Source organism: Octopus sinensis, linkage group LG11 (assembly GCF_006345805.1).
Source record: "Octopus sinensis linkage group LG11, ASM634580v1, whole genome shotgun sequence".
Lineage (NCBI taxonomy): Eukaryota > Metazoa > Mollusca > Cephalopoda > Octopoda > Octopodidae > Octopus > Octopus sinensis.
In genome coordinates this window covers 73,358,313-73,384,830 of record NC_043007.1, presented here as the reverse complement: position 1 = coordinate 73,384,830, position 26,518 = coordinate 73,358,313, and the positions used below count along the sequence as shown (strand labels likewise).

General features: G+C 34.7%; 1 protein-coding gene across 1 annotated transcript in view; it reads left to right on the top strand.

Moving 5' to 3' along the window:
• The window catches only part of LOC115217539 (serine/threonine-protein phosphatase PP1-beta catalytic subunit), a 35,127-nt gene that overhangs the window by 1,535 nt on the left and 7,074 nt on the right, over positions 1-26,518 (top strand). Inside the window, exons 2-7 of the mRNA XM_029787266.2 lie at positions 5,166-5,297; positions 10,785-11,015; positions 13,436-13,540; positions 14,030-14,101; positions 15,966-16,117; positions 25,129-25,263. Coding sequence (XP_029643126.1) covers positions 5,166-5,297; positions 10,785-11,015; positions 13,436-13,540; positions 14,030-14,101; positions 15,966-16,117; positions 25,129-25,263 — 827 coding nt within the window. The remainder of the gene's footprint in view (positions 1-5,165; positions 5,298-10,784; positions 11,016-13,435; positions 13,541-14,029; positions 14,102-15,965; positions 16,118-25,128; positions 25,264-26,518) is intronic.

Genomic DNA, 26,518 nt, shown 5'->3' with positions numbered 1-26,518 from the left:
CACTTAGTGCACGAAAATCTCGGCCCTTGAGTTGCTCTAACTTCTACCGATTATGAATAAAAAATAACAAAAATATACACTCACGTTTTGTGTTTTATATTCTTGTTTGCGTCACCAAACCTGTGAGTGTGTGTGTAGTTTATATTTACCTGCTGCTGCTGGGATGCAAGCTGAAACTTGAACAGTTCAGACTGAGTCAACTGGACGAAGTGTTCTGATGCTGAAAGAGCCAAAACCACCTAGATTGATGATGCATCCCAGAGCACTATCATGTGTCTTGGCACTTGTTTGTGTAACATAGTGGCTTGGCATAAGAAACCGATAGGAAAAAAAGTAAAACGTGCTTGGGTCATTTCATTTGACTAAAAATTCAAGGCAGCCACAGTCTAATGACTGAACCAAGTAAAAGATAAAAGGAGATATGTGTGTGTTTGTAAGTGAGAGAGAGAGAGAGTGATATATATATATATAGATATATATATATATATATATATATATATATATATATATATATATATATATATACATACTCACTCACACACACATACATACGCATACACATATATCAAACCCCATACAACATAAATTCATGATTTATTAAAATTATCTCAGCCTCTAGAGAATGTGTCACCAAATGACAATTATGACAACCTCCATATGAGGAGAGATAATTTCAAGAATCAAGAATTCTGTGAAGTTAACATTCCATTACGGATAAAGACAGGCTTATTTATTATCTGGAGATAAAAGGACGATTATGCATACCTATTTCTGCCTTAATAAGCATCACCAGAATGACAATTGTCCACTCTTATTACTAGTAGTGAAGGGACTTAACTAGTAGAACATATATATATATGGCCTAAGTAATTTAAATAAAATTAGATAAATTAAATAACTCAGACAGGCTAGTGGCATGTATCTGAACAATATACACGTATACAAGTATATCAAATACCATACAACATATTTTCTTGATTTATTAAAATTATCTTCACCTCTAGAGGATGTGTTAATTACTAAATGGTAATTTAAACCTCCTCTACAAGAGAAGAGATAATCTCAAGACTCAACAATTCTCCAAAGTTAACGTGCTATTAAGGAAAAGGTCAGGCTTAGTGTCTGGAGATAAGGAGACAGATGTGGGCATGTTTCTTGCTCAGTAAGCATCATCAGCATGACAATTGTCCAACCTTATGTATGCCTCTTTGTATAGAGTTTGATGAGCTGTCCACAAGGCTGTGGCTTTCATGGTTTGGAAGAGGAAGAACTGGGACAAAGAATGACGTCTAGATGTTGAGTCTCACAGAGGTGATGATAAAGAATTGAGATGATTGGCAATTTACTCTGCTCAAAGAGTCCCTGTCTGTCTAAGCATAAATAAAATGAGGCCTTAAAAGCATATTATGTCTATACTTCTGCACCCAATCTGTCCCTGATGTATTTCTTTTCCACTACTCATCTTCCTCACACTCATCCCTCCATCATTTTCTGACTATGACACTATTCATTCAGCTGCTGCAATTTTGAGAGCAGAACTGCACATATTCTACCTCACTACAACTCACTCTTCCCGGAACCACTTATTTGTCTCACATTTTCATTATCATCCCTTACAACTTTTATTTTCCACTGAATGTCCCTTTCACATCCCCTTTTCTCCTGTACGTCATCTTATTTTGCAAACAATTTCCTCTCCCACTCCTTCTGTTCATCTATTTCTACCCCTATGTAAATCTGACCTCATCCCTGGCACTGCATCTCTCACACCTCACTCCCATTAACTTCACATCATCTGTGCTGCCAGTTATTACCTTCCTGAACTGCTTGTACTTCATTCTTCTTCACAACAATTGATATTCACAATTGACCACACCTCCACCTGTGTTTATTTTCTCCATTCATCTCTATACCCTATCTACCTATCTATTACTTTCCTACCCACTCACCCTGTCCAAATAGACAGTGGAGAACAATTTAGTCCTAAAACCCGTTGTTTCCTGTCATATCGTCCAACCCATACCAGGATGGACATTAAATATGTTTATACACTCTTGCATACACCCCTCATGTACAGTTACCTCAAGTTATGTAATTTCATGTGTGCATAATATGACTTCTAATTCCAGGATAAGTGCTGTAATTTTCCCCTAACAGAAACTTGGCTCAATTTAAACAATTTAAAAAGTACACTTCTTAGACAAAATCACTTCTCAGCATTTTAACTAAAATTACAGTATAATTAACAATTATAATTACGATATATATCACCATTATTATTTAATGATGATGGTATATATGAATATTTGTATGTTTGCGCCGCTATATATATATATATATATATATATATATTATATATATATATATATATGGGGTGAAATTTTTTCACTGAATGTGTATCTTCTTTTGGATATTTTTTGGGTCATAATGAGTATATATATATATATTATATATATATATATATATATATATATATATATATAAACTTTCATCAACGCCAAAACCATTGCAACCTCCTCCAATACCAACTCACCAACAACTAGCAACAATACTATGAACAAGCAATTCCATCTACAATAATTAAGACAATGTAGTACCTTATTGTATTTCAAAATTAAATGAAATGTCTTTCATCTTAGGTAATGAGGATTGACTTGAGTCTAAAGAGCAACAACAATACAATTAACTAGCACAATATGACTGCTGCCACCACAAAACAATACTCCCCCACTATCACCAACAGTTAAGCCAATACAATCACCACCACCAACTTTTGAATAACCAACTGACTACAACAGTGTTAAATATAACTGTATCAGTGTCTGTAGCTACATATGTTGTATGTCAACACAATGTGTGTGTATGTATGAGTAAAGTGTATTATTATGGCTTTAGGGGTGCTTTCTGATAATGTGAGAGTAGAATTTATCCCTAAGAGTACAACTTCTTTGCTCCAACTATTGTCTCGGAAGAAATTTCAAACAACTTATGAAATCAGTTGACCAAGAATAAACCTACTGTTAGAGGCTTCTAAATGAAGTTCAACATAATGGATGCTGTGAGTAACAGCTGAGTCATGAGATGAAGTAAAACACTCAATTTTAAATGGTGTTTGGAAAAATGTGACCAAACTTCACAAGATTTCCATAAGCAGAAAGGATTTAAATAAGTCACAGAGGAAGTGTGCATGGGTATGCATGTCTATATGTGTAGTGTAGTTATGTATGAATGCATATACATGTTTATAAATGTGTGAGTGTGCCATTGTTTCCACATCTCCTGTCAACAAATTAGTCATTTATTTCATGCTGCTTTTAAAGACATAAGATATAAGGAAACTTTGTTAAAAAAAGGAGAGTAAATAAGTGACAGGGAGGGTTTCCAACAATAAAACAATACATCGATAATATATTTATTATTTGCCCTTGTAATCATGGAAAATGGATGTAAAATTATGCAGTTGAATGAATATATTTGACAATGTATGGTGGGGTGCATGCACTGTAACAGCACATTGCTGCATCCACTATTTGTTGGTAGTTTCCTACTCCAGGCAGATGACACCTTTGTACCACTCAAGTGATACCCAGATCTGTTTGGGTCATAGCTGGTGAGGGTTTTACGAGGTTGAAGTGCACATCCTACATCAACCTCTTTTAGTTGCCTTTTACAACGTGCAGAGGAAGCATTGGATCTATTCTTGTCATGTCAGTCCCTATACAACATTAGAGCAATGTGAAATGAAGCGTTTTGCTCAAAGAACACAACACTCATGATCTGGCAGTTGTGTGTACAACACTCCAACCTCTAGGGCACATGCCTTCACAATGTATGGTAGTTGTGAGTCTTACCATCCTACAAGTGATGCCTTTCATTTCCAATCTTGCATGGAAACATCTGGCCATAGAGGAAATATTACCTTACTTTAAGACATGGGAGTTGGCAACAGGAAGGGCATCTGATCATAAAAAATCTGCTTCAGTGAATTCCATTTGACCCATGTGAACATGGAAAAGTGGACATTACAATGATGGGGATGATGATGACTGTTCCTATATGTATGAATATATGCGTGCATATATATAAATGCATATGTATGTGTCACATATAGTTTTTTATGACCACCTCACATGTATGGCCCATGCTACTAAAAGTTTCACGCACATGCAATCCATTTGCGTTCTTCAGGCAGCTGAAGAACGTACATGGGTTCCATGTGTGTGAAACTTTTAGCAGCATGGGCCATACGTGTGAGGTGGGTCATAAAAAACAATATTCTCGTTAGATGGAGCACTCTTTCTGTTGAACCTGGACATACGGACCTACTCGTAGAAACACTGCCAGATCAGACTGGGTCCGGTGCAGCCTTCTGGCTTCCCAGATCCCAGTTGAACCGTCCAACCCATGCTAGCATGGAAAGCAGATGTTAAACGATGATGATGATAAATCTGTGTGTGTGTGTGTGTGTGTGATCAACCAGACTATTGTATGTTGTTATACATCATTGATCACAATGCATTTTTGCATCATTTTAACTTTTGAATGATGCCACCCCACTGGCTAGGCAAGCAGGCCAACTTTTCCCCCTAATCAGAGGGTTAGTCCGTCACAGGGTCATCCATTTGCAGCTGAGTGGACTGGAACAATGTGAAATGAAGTGTTTTTCACTCAGGAACGCTTTGCACTGACCAGTTTGGGAATCAAACCCATGATCTAGAAATTGTGAATGCAACACCTTAACCACTAAGCCACATACTTTCACATTTTTGTACATGTTTGTTTTAGCTCGTTGATATATTTATTTGTTGTTAATGTGCTAAAACTTAGAACCTGTGTGTTAACATATTTCTCCTGTTCTTGGTATTTACTACAATTTTTTGTAGAGGAAATTTTATTTTGTGTCCAACTCACTAAAATATATACAATACAAACATTTAAGCATACACTGTAAGTAGTGCTGGTTTTCCTAATGTATATTATTTTGTATTGATTGTATTGTACAATGTTATCCTATCCAATGGTAAATATAACACCCCTTCTTTTTGCAATAGTTGTTGAGACATGATTTAATTAACAAATGATTAAATTTGGATTTATGAAAAAAATTGTTATTTCTGCATTTAATTTCTATATTGAGTAAGAGATGTTGTTTTATATTTTGACAGTTAGAGGATGTCGGCCTGGGAAAATAGTTCAGATGACAGAGGCAGAAGTTCGCGGTCTTTGTTTAAAGTCCAGGGAAATATTTCTTAGTCAGCCTATTTTATTAGAACTGGAAGCCCCTTTAAAGATTTGTGGTAAGTTATTTCAATATCTTTTGTCTTTTACTTGTTTCAGTCATTAGACTGTGGGGCATCATCATGGAGAATTCTTAGTCAGATGAATCAACCCCAGACCTTTTTTTTTAAGCCTGGTACTTATACTTATTCTGCTGGTCTCTTTTCCTGAACTGCTAAGTTACAGGGATGTAAACACACCAACACCAGTTGCCAAGCAGTGTTGGAGGACAAACACTGACTCAAAGACAAGTGTATGTGTGCGTGTGTAACCCATGCTAGCATGGAAAGCGGACGTTAAACGATGATGATATATATATATATATATATATATATATATAATATATATATATATAAATAAATACTTACATACATACAGCAAGCTTATTTCAATTTCTGTCTGCCATATCCACTCAAGGCTTTGGTTAGCTAGAGGCTATAGTAGAAGACATTTGCCTGAGTTGCTACGCCTTGAAACTGAACCCAGAAGCTTATGTTTGGGAAGCAAACTTCTTACCACACAGCCACACCTGCACCTATATATTAGCATCATGTCCTTTTTGTTAAATAATGATAAAATGTTTCTCACTGCTGTCTTCACATCCTAACATTACAGCTGTTTAGTTTTGCAAGTTATTAATACTTAATTGTTTATATTTTAATTAATCTAAGTGAAATCATTAACTTGAAGGAAAAAAAGTTTTCTCTTTTGGGCAGACCTCCTTTCCATTACCCTTTAGTATTTAAACTGGCCATATCCAAATATTCTACCTGTTTTATGTTCAAACTGGCCAGATCTAGCCTCTCAAACCTACCCTACAATGTCATTCTAAAAATAAACTGTTACCTCGCTGAAGTCACAAAGCTATGAGATAATGCATGATTAATTAAAAACTGTGAATAAGCAAGAATTATATTTGGTAGAGTAATCTGAATTTTAAAGGGTTAAACAGAAATGAAATGATTCTGCTCAGAATGTTAGACTTCTTCCTCACAAAATAATTTATTCCACTTCATGTACTTTTTTCTGTTTATTGTACACCATTGCAGATCACTAGTTTGTTTGTATCTTCTATTCCATATAAACTTGAACAGTTGTTGGTATGTTACTGGAAACTCAGTTGTGTTTTTTTCACTGCAAGGTTCACCTATTTCAACAGAACAATCATCAGAGATATTCCAGCCACAACCATACTTTGTTACTATAAACCAGTGTCTCCAACACCTACATTTTCTATATATCCGTCTTTTATTTAAAAAGAGAATAGAGTTCCTATTTGGAGGAAAATATACTTCTGTTTCTAGCAGGTTGAGTGATCATATACAGGCTTCCTTGTTGAAAACCTGTTGATTTTGTTGGTTTAAGAAAGAAACCTTTAGAGTTTATAGATTTTATATTTATAACAGTATTCATAAAATATAGTAGAAATGATTCTTTCTAATCAGTAAAAAATAAATCCAAATAAGGTTTGATCAATTTCAGTATAAATCTTATCTTGATTTGATAGCAAAATAACTGAAATAATTGTAATAGAGTGGTGGGGGCAAAGCATTGTGTGATAAAAACCTGTTGAGGCTTAAGCAATACAAAATGAAATACAAAAGTGAAGACAGAACAACTTACTGTTGAGGTTTTACTTTGTATTTTGATATTTTGGGGTTAGGACCACTTCATCAGGACACATAGTAAAATGGGAGATGGAATAATGGTATTGTTGCTTGGATATGTAGGAGAAAGTAGTAACATATGCAGATTGGTGGTGTTACAGTAGTCGGTCTATTTTGTGTTCTTGTCTGTTGCATTATGCTGATTTCAGCTTGATTATTGTGATAGTCGCTTTTTTTCAAAAGTTACTTGTGTTATGTTCTGTGGCCCCAATGGTACTTCTGGTCTGGTACTTCTGCAGATGTTCATGGACTGAAGTATTTGTATGCATATGTTCTTTGATAGGTTGGACAGATTTTGCATACTACATAATACCACTTCAGTTTTTGTCAACTCCTCTATGACTTCCAGTATTTTGAGATCTGATTTTACATCTTTCTCCCTTGGCTTCCTTTTCTATACATCATGCGTTCAAACCATTGTAGTCATTTCTTCTACACACAGCAACTAACAGCTTTAAAACTCAGCTGCTCTCTCAATCCACTTGTACTTTGTCTTTCACACACACATCTTACATATGATTCATACAAGTTAGCCTTTTGTACAAAGGGAAGCCCTTTGTTTATAACAAAGGCAATATTCTGAAATTTTCCCACCCTTTCCTTCTCTTAGACACTATGCTATAGCCAACACTAATTAACTTCTTGGTAATGATAATTATTAGTTATGTCTAGTGAGTTGTCTGAGCAGTTCATAGACTTCATTTCATTGGTGCCCTTATTACTAACTCCACCTGTATATCTAACAGATCCAAAGAATTGGTTCTTTGACAGTGTGCCAAAGATTTCATTGCATTGTTTTGCTTTGAGTACACAGTAAATTGACTACTTGCCTATTCCCTTTCTACATTGGAAAGCAAGGCTGTTTCCCAAATAAACCTGGAATTTATATTCTCTGTTATCAGTGAAGACTTTAGCCTGTATTATATTGATCTTTGAAATCTAGACCATTAGTTTAGGTCTGGAACAGTTCTTCAGATTCAACTGTTAGATCATCAGAATGTAAGAATTGTCAAGAACTATAATGAATCTGAGAAGACAGAAGTTTTCTGACCCTTGGCAGATTAAATTCCTTCCTGAACTTGTTACCAATTCTGACCTTGCAGAACTTGTACATGGTTTGAATGGCTGTTACAAGCGTTTCTCTACATCTAGTTTCTTGAGTTAGGGGCCCTATGAACAGCTTTCTCCAGATCAGCCTAGTTGAACAATTTGCTCTCAGCTTATAATTTATCTTGCTGTTATCTCATTAAAAGTGGTCTTACAGAACTCGGTTAATTAACTTAACATTTTCAATTGTTGATGACATCATGCATGGTTTTCAGTTTCTCTTTGGATGGTTAAGTTGCTAATTTGTTACTAGATGAGGTGTGGTTATAGTTATAGTCTTTCTTAAAACATATTTAACCCCTTAGCATTCAGATTATTCTGTCAAATGTAATGTTCGTTTATTCACATTGATTCAAATTAATCATACATTATTTTGTAGCTTTGAAATTTCAATAATGTGATTGATTATTTTTAGAATAGCTTAGGTGTGAAGGGCCAAATCTGACTGGTTTGAACTTAAAATAGGTAGAGTATTTGGGCTGGGTGTGACCAGTTTAAATGCTAAAGGTTTAAAGTTTGACATAACGATTATGATAAAGCATAATTTATTTTATGTATGAATGGAATTCAATACTTTTTATAGACATGCCATGTTAAAGCAATTTTTTAAAAAACTATTTTTGGCATCTTTAGCATATTAAAATTGTACAATATACTATCCACTGTTTACATCTCCCAAATGTTCTTTGAGTATTCTCCAATAATAAAAAAAATTGAAACAGGGCACATCCTCTCATGTACTACCCATAGCTCATCAGGGTAGCTAAATAAATAATAATCTGCTTAGTTGTGTCTTCATGTTAATGCAATAATTTCAAAACTTTCACAAGAGATAAGCAGAATCAGTCTATAATGCCTGAATGTTATTTCTCTCTGTTACCACCTGGGAGATACTTCTTTGCCAACACCCTCCTTTTTCTTTCACATTCTATTTTCATCTATTTATTCAGTCACTTACTCTTTTATGTTATTATATACCCAATACAATATTTTTTATTTACTACTATCTTTCTCTTTTTTCCCTATCCCCCCCCCACTCTTTTTTCATTTTTGTTAACTTTACCTATCTCTCCATATCTCTATCCCTGAGTACCTACTTTCTTCAGTAGCATTGTAAATCTTCAGTTACCTATCAGTGGACCACTTCAAGAGTAGTGGGTATTGATTAACAACTGATAAGACAAATACCTGTGAAGTCCCTTTCATTCCAAATTGCTGATGACCATCCAGTAACACAAATCTGATGATTCTAGTTGGGTGATAACACAGTTCTTGATTTACCAATTTTCACTGACGTTTCTTTTGAGTCATTCTGCTGTTGGTAAAGATTCCACAGTAGTAGCCCAGCTTTGTAAGATAATGTAATGGTTAGTAACACTTGTGAGTTGGCAGTCCACCCTCTTTCATCTACCATCAAATGAACAATGATATGTTAATTGTTCTCAATCTATTGGATAATCTTCTCTATAATGTATATCAGCATTTGTCGATTTTTTTCCAAACTGGGCCCTGCTCATCACCTCTTAGTCAGGCCCAGAGAATAATGGCAAAAGCTCTTCTTGCTTGGAAAATGCAAGACTACCACTTATTTCAAGGTTCTCTACATCATCTTCCAAGAGGCTTCTTCTCTGGCAGACTTCCCAGTATCTTGCACAGACATATCCAGCAACTGTGTTGAGATCTTGGAATGAGGTTAGGCCATGATCATTATGCAAACAGTTGTCTGGGATTTAAATACATGATAGAAATTCTTCATTTAAAAAAAATCTTATCTTCAAGAAGTTAGCTTGCTGTTTCAGATACCTTGGCATTTATTCCTTCATTGTTTCACTTTTAAATTTGTTTATAGTTTTAAAAAAATATTCAGGTATTATATACAATTAATCAGCTTGTTAATTTTTAAATTGCTCACACACACACTTCAGACATAAAAATTAACCAACCTCTTTCATAGGGTATCACGCCTGAATATTATTAGAAATGTAAAATGTGAAACAAAGAATTAATAAATTTTCTATCTTCCAAGATATTTGCAGCCTCATAGTAACTTTTTGACAATATGATTTTTAAATCAGTGATTTAATTAATATCAGCATTCCAATACACACACACACACACATACAGTGAGGGAGAGAAAATAATGTACACCAGACTGTCATCTGAGAAAGATGGACAAGAGAAATTAAAGAAAACCAGTTTGATGTGACTGATGTTTCTTTTCCTCCCACGACAACTATTAATTTCATTACAAATTTCAGTCTCTCTCTGTACATCTTTTCTTGACTCATTTCTGTTTTACCCAGAAAGGGCATTGGGACTTTATTGTTCATAGATTATTCTGGGTTACATATGGATCTCTATGCAAAATTTAGTAAGACTAAACTTAGCCTTACTAAATTTTGCTTAGAGATTCATATGATTCATTAAGAAATTGTTTCATGGCAAACTGTCATGCTTTTTCTGGAGATAAAAGATTTTTTTTTTATATAAATCTCAAAATTTATACTTTTATATCTAATTTGATTCAATAATTTTTTTTTAGCGTTTTTTTAAAACCTCAGAAATTCTTTCTGGTTTTGGTTTTCAGCCTCAATAGATTTGTTTTGGCAAACTTATTCTTTAAAATTTATCCGAGATTACATAATTTGAAATATATCATTATTAATATATTCAACACAATTGTTGTTATTCATCTATTGTGATATCTAACATTTACATATTTCTAATTTCTAGGTGACATTCATGGCCAGTACAACGATTTGTTAAGGTTATTTGAATACGGTGGTTATCCTCCTGAAGCTAACTATCTTTTCCTTGGAGATTATGTGGACAGAGGGAAACAGTCTTTGGAAACAATTTGCTTACTTTTAGCCTACAAGATTAAGTACCCTGAAAACTTCTTCCTATTACGTGGTAACCACGAATGTGCCAGTATCAATAGAATATATGGTTTTTATGATGAGTGTAAGTATACGGTCATGCATACATTCTCTCTTCTCACTTTCTTGCTCTCTCTATTTATCAGGTCATTCCATAAGTTCTGTCTGATTTTACCTTTTTTATAATTGAATGAAATTTAATAGTATTTTAGAATGCCTAATGGTATTTAAAATTATTTTTATGAATTTGTGTACATTTAAACTAATTAAATATTATTTTACAGAATAATAGAATTAGAATTTCTTTGATTAAAACCCTTTCTAACATGGAAGTATCCAAAGAGCATTTGAGGCACATAATTATAATATTTGGAATGGAGAAAGTTCAAATCATGTAAACCACAATGAACACATATGTACAGATTTAATTAAGATAACAATTGTGCAAAGGACATATACTGATATATTAAAAATACATATAAAAATATATGAATATTAAAAATGTATATGGACATATAAATATATGAATATACAAACATAGCAATAATATAATGAAGTATAGGATTGTATGTCTTTTTTAAAAAAAGAAAGAAATATAAGGTAGAAAGAAAATAATAGGTGTCAAAAAATATTTTAGGTCACGTATTAAAAGAAAATATATTTTTATATTTATTTTTAATATATCAGTGTTCATTGTAGTTTACCTGATAACTTTCTCTATTCCATTTATTATACATTCATATATATACATACACATAAATAGTATAAAGTATTGAAGAATGGAGTCAGCAAATTGCAGCTTATTGCTTAATTTACATTTGACTTGGGCACTTCTATGCAGTCTGTATCTTTCATAAGAAAAATATAACTATATATATATATACACACACACACACACATATATTTACCCACACACTATATTTACACATAAATCATATGAAAATTATATTTGATTTTGACAGGGCCAAGCTAAAGTTTTATACCAAGCTTTAGCACTAAATTAGGAGTGTGACTTATATGTGAGTTAATCTAGTATATAACTATGTCTCTCATATTAGAAACACAACAAAGGTGCTAGATCACTGATGATGTAGCCATTAATTCTCACCTTGTTATTTCTGTTTTTGTGTTGTGTTCCTGTGCAATGTAATGTCTCAGTCCTACTGTTAACTGACATAATAAAATAAGTTCTACTGCTTCCTTGTAGTTGAGTGGATTAAGGATAGAAAGAGCACTCAGCTATAAAAATAATTCAGTGAGAGGATGAGGAATGGTTCCATTACCTATTGAATAAGGTTTAATGTTCAACTTTATCTTCTGTTAGCTTGGGTGGAAGTTGTACACTGTAAATTTGTTCAGAGGAGAGATGTCTAAAGCAGTGTTTCCCAATCTATTCTATCCCCTGGTCCCACTATAACTTTCCAGAAGAATGTATATTCTACCGGTGAAAAAACAGAAAGAATAATTTATTGACTTCTCATAATTATATAGTTTCCTTAAAGAAATATCCACCCTAGGGCATTAGAATAGCACTATACTGTAGCAAACAGTCTTCACACAGTACGCTTGGCTAGAGGGATTGGTTTGGCTAGGCTGAATATAGGTGTAGTATGTTTGCTGTGAAAAAGAAAAGATTTTCACAATTCCATCCCCACTAAAAGAAAAAAAAGGTTCCACCACAATTTTCCCATGCCCTACCAGTGGGGTGTATGTCTCTTGTTGGAAATCACTAGTTTAAGGTTAGTAGTTGAAACATATTTGTGAATGTTTTGGTACATGTGTAACTGAAGCACCATTCTAGATATGTGACTACTTGCATCTTTTACAGAATCAACAGTTGATCAAAGCTGAAGATTTGGTTGCTCCAGAAGCATTATTTCAGATGCAGGGACAAGACTCCATAGTGGACCTGTCTCTGAGCTTTGTAGGATGTCATGAATTGTTTGGGGGTTTCATGTATCTTCTGGCCTTGAAGTGTAGGGTCAGTTATTGAAATGCAACTATAGTTATGTTGAGAATGTGATTTTGCTAGAAAAGATCCTCAGGCACAGTTGTGGTTCTGTGGATAAGAAGCTTGCTTTGTAACTTTAGTAATGTGCTGCTTATTATTGACTCTCTAGCATTGATTATTCTATCAAATGTAATGCTTACCCATTCACATTGTTTTGAATTAAAATCATGCAGCATCTCATAGTTTTAAGATTTCAGTGATGCAGTTGTTTATTTTTAGAATGACTTTGTAGGGTAGGTGTGAAAAGCCAGGTCTAGCCAATTTTGAACATAAAACAAGTAGAATATTTGGGTCAGATATGGCCAATTTAAATGCTAAACAGTTAAGTTTGAATTTTATCATAGAAATGTTTGATTATAATCTATAATATTAAAGTTTTACTTTGAAAAATAATGATTTAATGTTATTTCTTCCACTTTTTAAATGGTTTTTATTCAAGAGTAGTTATAAAGGTTTATAGTCATTTATTTGATTTTGTATTTCAATTTCTCTAGGTAAACGAAGATTCAATGTACGTCTATGGAAAACTTTTACAGACTGCTTTAATTGCCTGCCAATTGCAGCTATCATAGATGAAAAGATATTTTGTTGCCATGGAGGTCAGTTTTCTTTCTTCCTTTTTAACTATTTTCTCCTACATTTTGTTTTCAAAGCATTTTGTTTTGCTTTTGTACTTAGCTTTTTCATCAAGTTTTTATGTAAAATCTCTGACAGATCTTGTATTAGAAAATGAAAATTGTTGGTTGGGAACTGAAATATCTTCTGGCGCTAAAGGAAAAAGAGATGTAAAACAATGATGATGATATAAGAATTACATAACTTTTTAAATAGAAAATATTAAAAAACAAAACCATTAAACCAACCATAATGTTTCATTTTCATATAAGTTTTTCAGGTAGGCCTACCCTAGAGTTTGTTACATTGAAAGACCTGGGTTTTTTTAATGCATGCTGAATGCATTCTACATTAAAAACACCTATTTAACTATTAAAATTCATTTAAATTTCTCTAAAATTACACACTAATCTATAAAATGTTTTTGTCCTGTGAATTTTGTTTCATTTCTTCCCTATCTTCTGTTCACCTAGGTCTCTCTCCAGATTTACAGTCAATGGAACAAATTCGTAGAATCATGCGCCCTACTGATGTTCCAGACACAGGTAATAAAACAGTTGCCATATCAGTTTTCTTTAACTGTCACCAAAATCGTCCTTTCAAGTTGGTCCAAATTCTGCTCTCAATATTCATAGTGTATCTCAATGCTAACAATTCTGTGCTGCTTATTCAATAGCAATACTTAAGGAAACAAAATGAAAAGCAATGCTTTTTTTCTAAAAAGTAATATGTACTTTTTCTGGAAGGCATTTATAAAATCAATCAAGTTTTCTTTTTTGTATTTTTAGCATGTCATTTGACCATAGGTTACTAATTTTCAGTTGAAGATCTGATGGAAATTCTTCAAAAATGCTGCTAAGTGAATTTCAAAAGATTTTTAATTCATTTGCATTTTCAACAAGATCTGAAAAGAAACTGTAGCTTCAGACAAGGGAGAATATTATGAGTGAATTTGAAATGAAATGGGGAAGTTAAAATTATTTGTGATGTATCTTACAATAGTATGGTACTTAAATCATTATATTCACACACATACATGCACATATATTAGGTTGTCAAGAAAGTTCTTGCGGAATTTTAAATTTTGATTTTAAATGATGTATGTTCAAATTAATTTTCGTTAAATTACTTTGACTTTATATATCATTTTAAAGCCCGTTTTTCGCTCTATCTAATCTGAATTAGACGTAATGTATACAACAATTTCCAACCACTTGAAAGAGACTGGAAAAACAAAAATACTTGAGAAATGGGTGCCGCTTAAATTGAACAACAACCAAAAAAAATGCCATTTTGAAGTGTTGTCTTTTCTTCTTTTACGACCCATTGCTCAACCGGATTGTGACTTGTGATAAAAAGTGGATTCTTTACAACAACACGTGATGCTCAGCTCAGTAGTTGGACACTGATGAAGCTCAATGGCACTTCCCGAAGCCAAAGTTGCACCAAAAGAAGGTCATGGTGACTGTTTGGTGGTCTGCGGTCTGTCTCATCCATCACAGCTTTTTGGATCTAGGGGAAACCATTATGGCAGAGAAGTACTGTCAGCAAATGGATGAAATACATATGAAACTGCAACAGCCAGCATTGGTCAATTGAAAAAGGCCAATTCTTCTCCACGACATGCTTGGCCGCACATCACACAACTGACCCTGCAGAAGTTGTACGAATTGGGCTACGAAACTCTGCCTCATCTGCCATACTCACCATGCCGCTAGCCTACCGACTACCACTTTTTCAAGCATCTCGACAACTTCCTGCATGTGAAATGCTTCAAAAACCAAGACGATGCCAAACATGCTTTCAACAACTTCATCGCCACCAGAACGCAGGATTTTTATGCTACTGGCATAAATAAACTTGTTTCGCATTGGCAAAAGTGTGTTGATTCTGATGGTGTTTATTTCGATTAATAAAGTTTTGTTTGAGCTGAGATATGTGCATCTGAATTTAAAGGTTAGACTGCAAGGACTTTCTTGACAACCTAATACATCAAACGTGTTCTTACAAAGGAAAGGAAATAAAGCATAAATAATACAGAGAAATGTGAAACATTTTAAGTGAAAGCATTACTAGAATTACGATATACATAAAATACATTGTTATACATATTTTTGTATTTATATAATCCTATAATGTTATGTGTTGTAGAAAATGTTTTTACATGCATGACCTGGTGGAGTGTGATTCAGCAATTCTTTTTGTTATTCAGCTGACAATAAGTCTTGTGTTATTTGAAGCAGGTGAAAATGTGAGTGGATAAACCGCTTATGCAGTTTTGTGAATATCAACGTTTTTTCCAAAGGCTATGATCACTAACTTTTTACCTGTTGACTAGTTACTACTAGTGTGCTATGACCAGTATTCTTTTATTTAGAACTTTCTTTTATCATTCTCTTTATGTTTCAGGTCTTTTATGTGATTTACTTTGGTCAGACCCTGACAAAGAAGTACATGGCTGGGGAGAAAATGACCGTGGGGTTTCTTTTACTTTTGGCGCCGAAATTGTCAGCAAATTTCTGAATCGACATGATTTAGATCTTATTTGTCGAGCACATCAGGTAAGCAGTCAAATTTATGGGAAATTAGCAGTGACATCTGGCATTGCTCGGGATTAAAATGGCATAGTTTTTTTTTATTATTTTACTTGTTTTGGTTATGTGACTGCAGCCATGCTGGAGCACCACCTTTAGTTGAAGAAATTGACTCCAGGATTTATTCTTTGTAAGCCTAGTACTTATTCTATTGGTGTGTTTTGCCAAATGGTTAAGTTACAGGGCTGTAAATACAGAAACATCAGTTCTCATGCGATGGTGATGGTACAAAGACACACACATACATGTATGTATATATATATATATATGCATATATATATATATATATATATATATATATATATATATATATATGCATATATATATGCATATATATATATATATATATGCATATATATGCATATATATATGCATATATATATGCATATATATATATGCATATAATATATGCATATATATGCATATATATATATGCATATATATATGCATATATATATATGCATATATATATGCATATATATATATGCATATATATATATGCATATATATATGCATATATATATGCATTATATATGCATATATATATGCATATATATATATGCATATATATATGCATATATATATATATATGCATATATATATCATCATCATCGTTTAACGTCCGTTTTCCGCGCTAGCACGGGTTGGACGGTTTCGACCAGAGTCTGGGGAGCTAGGGACTGCCCCAGGCTCCAGTCTAGTCTGGCAGTGTTTCTACAGCTGGATGCTCTTCCTAACGCCAACCACTCCGCGAGTGTAGTGGGTGTTTTTTACGTGCCACCTGCACAGGTGCCAGAGGGGTCTGGCATCGGCCACGTTCGGATGGTGCTTTTTTTTTGTGGGGGGGGTGCAGAAATATAGGGGAGCACCAGTGGGGAGGGGTGGTTCAGAGAAATGATGACAGGTTCTAGGCAAGTAGAACGTAGGATATCAAGAGAGGGGTAATGCATGGTGAAATAGCGTATTGAAGAGGGGTTCGAAGAGTAGACACCTATAATGGTGGTGGGAGAAGCGACATCCGGTATAGATGGAGCAAAAATATAGAGATATCCGGTATTGGTGGTGGGGGTGGGCAGGGCGGGTGCACCGCGAATACACGATGGTTGATTATGAGAAGAGAAATGGATAAATTAGTTAAAATAATTAGATAGATAGAGAAATTAGATAAAAATATTTAGATAGATAAGAAAGCATGTATGATCGATCGAAAAGTGAAAATAAATAAGCATTCAAACTTCTGCGCTCGGGTGCTAGATGAATGAATGAGAGAGCAAATGTATGGGGCTGCCTTTTTTAAGTAAAATTGTCCGGAAGAGGAATTTTTGGACAAGGCGGAAGTGTATTAAAGGAACAGGCTTCAAGATGGCGAATACACGATGGATATATATATATATATATATGCATATATATATATATATATATATATAGCATATATATATATATATATATTATGCATATATATATATATATATATATGCATATAATATATATATATATATATGCATATATATATATATATATATGCATATATATATATATATTATGCATATATATATATATATATAATATGCATATATATATATATTATGCATATATATATATATATATATATATATATATGCATATATATATATATATATGCATATATATATATATATATATATATATATATATATATATATATATATATATATATATGCATATATATATATATATATATATATATGATATATATATATATAATGCATATATATATATATATATAATATATATATATATGCATATATATATATATATATATATGCATATATAATATATGCATATATATATGCATATATATATATGCATATATATGCATGTATATATATGCATATATATATATATGCATGTATATATATGCATATATATATATGCATATATATATATGCATATATATATATATATATATATATATATATATATATATGCATATATATATAGCATATATATATAGATAGATATACATATGTACGCATATATCCATGCAGCCATAGGATGAATTTGATCAGATAAAATGCTTAAATAGTCCTGACTATTAATTCTGCCATGAAGGGAAACAATTGGGCTGGTGGATTTCCAAGATATAGCACCCCCAGATCATCACAGATCCTCCTTCATGTCTAACAGTTGGAAGAAAGCAGTCTGGGTCAAATGCTTCTTTTAGCTACGTCCACATGTATATTTGGTCGGTGGTCAGAAATAAGGTAAAGGATGACTCGTCTGAGAAAATAACGTTCTTCCACTGCTCTAAGGACCAATTCTGTAGGCTTTTACTCCAGTCCAAACCTTGTGCCGCATTTGCTTTTGAAAGTAGTGGTTTTCTGATTGCTGCCTTCCCATGAAATCTGGCTTTGTGCAGCTCTCGGCAAACAGTTTTTGTGGAAACTGGGTTCTCAAAGTGGTCATTAAGCTCTGCAGTAATTTTGGGAGCTGTACTTTTGTGATCCTTTCTAACAATTTGCATAAGAGTCTGATGATCCCTATCTGAAAGTTTTAGTTTTCTTCTGGAGTTTTGTTTCAACAAGGAGGCTTTTCTTTCTTTCTCAAAGGCTGTCATTACTTTCAAGACAGTACTTCTTGATACACCAAACATTTCGGCTGTTTTCATTACGCTAGTGCTTGCCATATGAGCACCAACAATTGGACCTCTTTGAAAGTCAGATAGATCTGTCATTTTAATTACCTTTTTCTGATGATATCTGTAAAGAAACTGCAAGTTGAGCGAAACATATTAAACAACACTAATAATAAATCAAAAGACATAAAAATAAACAAGCTTTTGACAGTTTTATAAATATTTCAAAATTATGATGTTATGTGTTTCCATTATTTTGTCTAACCCCTGTATATATATATATATATATATATATATATATATATGCCTTCATGCATGGATATAAGTGAAATAATAGTTTCAGTATTAATAGTGAAACTATTAAATCTGAAAGTGTTATCCCACTTTACAATAGAGATGTTATTGTTTCACTTTTGACACGTAATACTGAAATAGTGTAAGAGATTGCTCCAAGCTTGCATTAGGCAAGAAGTTGAAAATATTTTTGGCCCATGACACTGCATGAATCCTAAGTAAGATGTGTAAAATTTGAATGAAAATGTGTGAAGCCTACATTATTGTTCCGGTCACTTGTCTTAGATGGTGAAGCTGGTACAGACATGTATCAACATTTTATACTTCATTTAAAATACAAGAAGTTATCCTCCACTTGATTGGCAAAGCTTCAGTTAATAATATGAATGCCACCTTTTGTCCATTGATATGCCCTTTTCTTTTTTTTTTTTTTTCCCCCCTAGTGTGATTATAACAGTTTCTCCTCATTTGAACTAAAAGGTTCCTTTGTAGCCACCATCCTACATCCTTGTTTCTTCTCGTTTTATCATCACCCTACAACCTCTACACCAAATACTTTCATGCTATGCTTTTCCTATGCACATCTTGTTGACCTCAAACAGTCAGAGGTTTGCAAAGACTGAGCTTTGCTCTTCTCTCTAAGTAATGATAATAATCATCTTTTGAAATCTGTTTTTTCATGCTGTCATGGATTAGACAGATCTTCTCCACCACACTACCCTACATTGGTTACTGACCTCCCCTAGCAACAATAATACTATTCACTTTGTTGTTGTATATGTCATAGTTCTTAGAGTTTGATGCTCTTCCTACCACCAACACTAAAGAAATTGTTGGCAGAACTAAAGGATTCCCTCAACCATGCATCAGTTTACAGTTAATAATAATAGTAGTAATAATAATAACTAGCTCGACCTGTCAAAAATTCACAGAAAACATTAAAAAGTGTATTACAGAAATGTATTTGCATAGCAAGTGACCTGATCTGAGATCTTGTGCTAGAACGAAAACAATTGCAGTGTGGAAGGTGTTTATAAACCTGTTAGATTCACTTCAACATTTAAATTTAATTTGCCAAAATATTTTTGTCGCTTTGAGACCGTGACCTGTTCAATGACAAAATTCCGTGCTGCACGGAATTTTGTCAGTAAACAGGTCATGGTCTCAAAGCGACAAAAATGTCTTATAAACACCTTCCACGCTGCAATAAAAAATGTAAGCATCTGTAAACAGTGTACTGGTGCCATGAGAAATGTTTGCATATTATGACCGTCTGTCTTTATGTTCTGAGTTCAAATTCTGCCAAGATTGACTTTACCGTTCACCCTTTCGGAGTCGATAAATTAAGTACCATTTGTGTACTGGAGTCGATCTAATCAACTGGCCCCCTTCCCATAAAAATTTCAGGCCTAGAAAAGTATATTGCGACAGTTACAGAATATAGAAAGTAATGTAACACCAATGACTATATTAAGACCTTTTTTATTTATTGCAAGACAGTCAGAATTTTTAGGAGATAAAATTACTTGTTTTTCCATTTCTTCTGGCGTGCAGTTGTTGAAAATTTATGGGTACAAATGTTCTAATTGAAATGCAAAAGAACAAATAATCCAAATGGCAATTACTGAGGAATTCAAGACCAGGCTGTCCCTGGGAGCTCCACTACGCTGACGACCTTGCTCTTATTGCTGAGTCACATCCAACTGGAGAGAAGTTCCAGTGTGAAGGAGGGTTAGAATCATGGGGCCTTAGAGTCAACCTAGCTAAAACCAAAGTACTAATAAGTAGAAAGGTAGACAATCCACAAATATCTTCAGAAGATGGCCCTTCTCGATCTGTAGAAAAGGTGTAGGTAGAAACTCTATAAGATGTACCCAGTGTAAGCTATGGACACATAAGAGGTGCACAATGTCAAAGGTAGGCTAACTGGGAAGATAGTTTTTGTATGTGGCAATGCTCGGAGCATTAACCTCCGAAAATCTGCAGAAAACAACTTCCGTCACTTTTCCAGGGGGAAAAACTAGAAGTAGTTGATAGCTTCCGTTATCTAGGTGACCAAGTCAGTAGTGGGGGTGGGTGCTCTGAAAGTGTAACTGCTAGAATAAATAGCCTGGCAAAGTTTAGGGAGCTCTTACCTCTGCTGGTGACTAAGGCCTCTCGCTCAGAGTAAAAGGCAACTGTATGATGCGTGGTACAAACAGCCATGCTAATGGCAGCGAAACATGGCTGTGACTGCTGATGACATGCGTAAGCTCGTGAGGAATGAAGCCATAGTGCTCCGATGGATGTGTAATTCAAGTGTACATACTCGACAGAGCGTTAGCACCTTGAGAGAAATGTGTACCTAAGAAGCATCAGTTTTGGTGTGCAAAGAGACGATTGCGCTGGTATGGTCATGTGGCGAGAATGGATGAAGATAGGTGTGTGAGAAAGTGCCAATCCCTAGCAGTTGAGGAACCCGTGGAAGAGGTAGACCCAGAAAACCTGGGACGAGTGGTGAAGCACGACCTTCGACTTTAGGCTCACTGAGGAATGACCAGAGACCGAGACCTTGGAATATCTGTACTTGAGAAGACCAGGCAGGACAAGAGCCCAGCCCACTTATGAATGCCTTTCCTCCCTTGGACACAGATCCCTTTGGAGGCAAGCGCAGTCGATATAGAACCTCATCCACGACAGACACCCATCCCAACCCCCCATGCTTGCGAAACATGTTGGGGCAAGCGAAATCGAAACCGAATTGAACCAGCCAGATCCCTGGCCTGGTGGTTAAAAAGCACTATCCGACTCGGGGCCGTGGCACGTAAAATACTCCAATGCGACCGTACACAGGCACCCATGCCAACCCCTTGGCTTGTGAAGACATGTTGGGGCAAGCGAAATCGAAATCGAATTGAACCAGCCAGGATCCCTGGTCTGGTGGTACGTAAAAAGCACTATCCGACTCGTGGCCGTGGCACGTAAAATACTCCAATGCGACCGTACGACAGGCACCCTTGCCAACCCCCTTTGCTTGTGAGACATGTTGTGGCAAGCGAAATCGAAATCGAATTGAACAGCCAGGTTCCCTGGTCTGGTGGTACGTAAAAAGCACTATCCGACTCGTGGCCGATGCCAGCACCGCCTCGACTGGCTTCCGTGCCGGTGGCACATAAAATACACCAATCTGACCGTGCCGTTGCCAGCCCCGCCTGGCACCTGTGCAGGTGGCACGTAAAAAGCACCACTACACTCACGGAGTGGTTGGCGTTAGGAAGGGCATCCAGCTGTAGAAACATTGCCAAATTAGACTGGAGCCTGGTGCAGCCTTCTGGCTTCCCAGAACCCCGGTCGAACCGTCCAACCCATGCTAGCATGGAGAACGGACGTTAAACGACGATGATGATGATGATGATGAATGAAAGTTTAGTAATTGTGTTTATTTCCACCTCAACACTTATTATTGCAAACATGTTTTAACTAACCTGTACTATATACACACACACATACACATGAATACATTCATATTTTATATTTATTCGGAAGTATATTCCCTAAAAATTATATATATATATATATATATATATATATATATATATATTATAATATTATATATTATATATATATATATATATATGTGTGTCTTGAGTTCTTGAGTTGTAGCTGTAATTTAAAGGGGCCAGCCTTATCGTATTCTGTGTGAGGCTGAATCTCCCTGAGAACTACATTGTTATGCATGTCTGTGGAGTACTCAGCCATTTGTGAGTTAATTTTATCCTTGTGTGGTAATGAAAAGTGAAATTGACAGCCAATATTTGCTGTGTCTGTGTATGAACTGTCTCTCACTTTCTCTCTTTCTCTTTCACTTCCTTTGTGTCCCTCTTCTCTCCCGCTTTTCATTTAACAATGTGTATATGTATCTACTTGCGATGTGATAAACATTTAAAAACACAAAATGAACACCATCACCATTCACTGTCTCTTTCTCTCTGAACTTCCTGTCTGAAACATTTAAAAATACAAAATGAACGCCATCACCACTCACTGTCTCTTTCACTCTTGCTCTTTCTCTCTCACTCTTACGTACTATCTGAAACATTTAAAAACAAAACGAATTCTGTCATCACTCACTGTCTCTCACACTCTCTCACTTTGCCATTTCCAAGAATTGTGACGCAAAAAACAAGTACATACAAAAACAAAAAGTTAACGTATTAATATTATCGATGATGATGATGATGGTTCAGGGGGAGGGGGACAAGTCAAATACATTAGCCCCAGTACTCAACTGGTACTTATTTTATTGATTCAGAAAGGATGAAAGGCAAAGTCGGCCACAGCATAATTTGAACTCAGAACATGAAGATGAATGAAATGCCACTAAGATTATATAATAACAGTGGCGGTTTGTGTATAGGCACTGCAGAACTGCAGCACTCCCTATTTCCACTTGATATTATCGATAACATTCAATATAACGAGACCTTTTTTCTTGAATTCTTTCTTTATACTTGTACATTATATCATCCTTAGGCTTAATGTCAGTAGCCATCCTCTAGTTTATGAAAAAAATACAAAAATCCTTCTTTAGAACTATGCGCTTCACAGTTCCAGCGACACAGTGTTTGGCTGTTGTGTGCATGCTCACATGTCCATGATAGGAAGCTGCATTCTAGGGAGAGAGAGCATCATTGTTCACACAGTGCTGACTCTAGTTGACTCCGTGTGCTTAAAAACATGTTTATATTCTTGAATTTGATAAAGTGTAGAATTAGATTATTATCCTGCTTCCAGTTACAATGTTGCTGCCAGGATTTGAAAAATAGGGCAGATTTTCTTCCATTATTTTGTGATTTAGGAGGGATTTTTGAAAAACAAGGGGGAATTGATGGTGGTATTCAGTGAACAAATTAAACACACTACCTGGTAGTGGCTAAAACACGAACCAATCAAGTTTATGTATAAATTTAATTTTTATGTTTGTTTCCTTCTACACAATATTAAAACGATGGCTGCAAATTTTCTGAAGCAACACTCCCATTAATTTTTTTTTATCTATGATCCACCACTGTATAAAAATAATCCTGTGCAGGTGGCATGCTGTTAAGTGGTTGGCATTAGGAAAAACATCCAACTGTAGAAACCATGTCACAACAGACAGTTGGAGTCTAGACAGCTCCCCAGCAGGCCAGCTCCATGTCAACTGTCCAACCCATGCCAACATGGAAAGTGAATTTTAAACCATGAATAATAATAATACAAGACAGTTAGTCCCATAGATGCCCTGATGCAATACCAGGTAGTGGCTTCTGATCTCAGCTTATTGGAAGTGTTAATATGTACATGCTTTGTCTTGGTGTAAAACTGTAAAACATGGGTTACAGCAAATATTCAGCTCAATACCACAGATTTGCTTGTCAGTTGCTTGACCGTAACCAGTTGAGCATGTCTTTTAGTGGCTAACAATATGTGCATCTCTGATCATGAGCAGGAGTTGTTGAGGACCATCATAGCCATGTGTTGAGAGGGATTCTTTGTGATTTGAATAATGGGTATCTCATTCATCCTTAAACAACCCTTATCCAAGGACCTTTTAAGCATGATGGGTTACTCAACTGAGCCCTACCCGCAAAGTTATGCATTATTTATCTTGATATAAGGTTACCACTGTTATGCACACCAGCCATAGATGATGCATGTGTCTGGTGTCCCCTTTTCAGACGGATAGTCATGATGGCTATATTGGGCTTCATATATTTGAGCCTCAGTATGACTTTGAGGGTGTGTGCTGCTCTCTCATCAATAACAATGATGAAGCATTGCACTGTTGTTTCCAGCTGTTTGATAGTAGTTATAGTAAGATCATATCTTGTTTGTTCAACAGTATAAAATATTAACTTTTCATGAAGTATGGCTCAGTGATACATTTCTGTAAACTGCCAAGTGTATGTGTGTGTTTGTGTCTTATGTTGATAAATATTTTTACTTTTTAACAAAAATAATAATTCTGTAATATATAATGTATTTAGTTGAGCTTAATGAGAATTTACTTTAAATACTTTAACAAATTTATAAAACCTTTTTGCTTCAGGTTGTTGAAGATGGATATGAGTTTTTTGCTAAGCGCCAACTGGTGACACTGTTTTCAGCCCCCAACTACTGTGGAGAATTCGATAATGCTGGAGGAATGATGTCAGTGGATGAATGTCTTCTCTGTTCATTTCAGGTAGGATTATTCTTTGTTTTGTTGATAAGAAATTGATTTTTCCATCACATTAATTTTTATATTTTGTATTATGTTCCAATGTGACTCTGCCAGTGTTGGTACCATGTAAAAAGCACCAGTACTGGTGTTATGTAAAAAGTACCAGTGTTGATACCATATAAGAAAAGCACCTGTACTAGTGCACATAAAAAGCACAATACTTGAATTGTAAACAAAGATAGAAAGTGTTTTTCCCCCAAACACAAATGTCAATGAATGCACTACATTCTTCTAATTCACATGGGAAAATGCATTACCTTTACATTTTAATCTATTTTCAGCCATATATATACATACACACACACACACATAAACTTGTTACCAGTTCAAATAAGTTTCAGGCATGTTCAAACCTGTAAGAAAATCATTTACTGTTTTTTCATTGAAAAAATTTCTTGTAGACAAATAAGTGTAAACACACCAAGTCTTATCTGTATTTTATGGTCAGCTCACCGATTATTGTAACCAATCACGGTACATTGACTGGAATATAATAAAATATACCAGTTCATAGTGCCTCCCTTTCCCTAATTGCCCGAAATGCATGCATCCATTAATCTAGGTAGGGAGTGCTTTGGACTGACATGGGGTGTTTACACTTAATCTGTAGTGAGAATTTATCCCCTTCACCATGAATGGCTTTCATTGGGTTTATGTTTCGAGCATATTTGAACTGGTACCATATTTATATTTGTACTTATCACCTCTTAATACTTCTAATCCGTATTATATATATATTAGAAGAAATAAGGTGCTCAGAAATCTGGATGGTTTTATAGTCTTCTGAAGACTCCACTAGAGTGGATGCAAGCGCTAATATATGATTTATAAAAGCATGTGATATATTAATAAATATCTGTAAATATAAAACCATCCAGATTTCTGAGTACCTTATTTCTTCTAATATATAATACCTGTACATCATCTCCAAACCTACCTTTCTCCCAGTATGCTTTCATGATTAATCTGCAACAAGATTATTCATCTTTCTATTTTACCAAACACACACACATATATATATATATATATATATATCTGCACACAAACTGTAAAGTAGTTGGTATTAGGAAGGTTATCCAGCTGTAGAAACCATGCCAAAACAATGGAGCCTGATGCAGTTCCCAGCCTCATCATCTCCTATCGAACCCATGCTAGCATGGAGAACAGACATTAAATGATTGTGTGTGTGTACATGGTTCTGTTGCTGTTCAGCTCT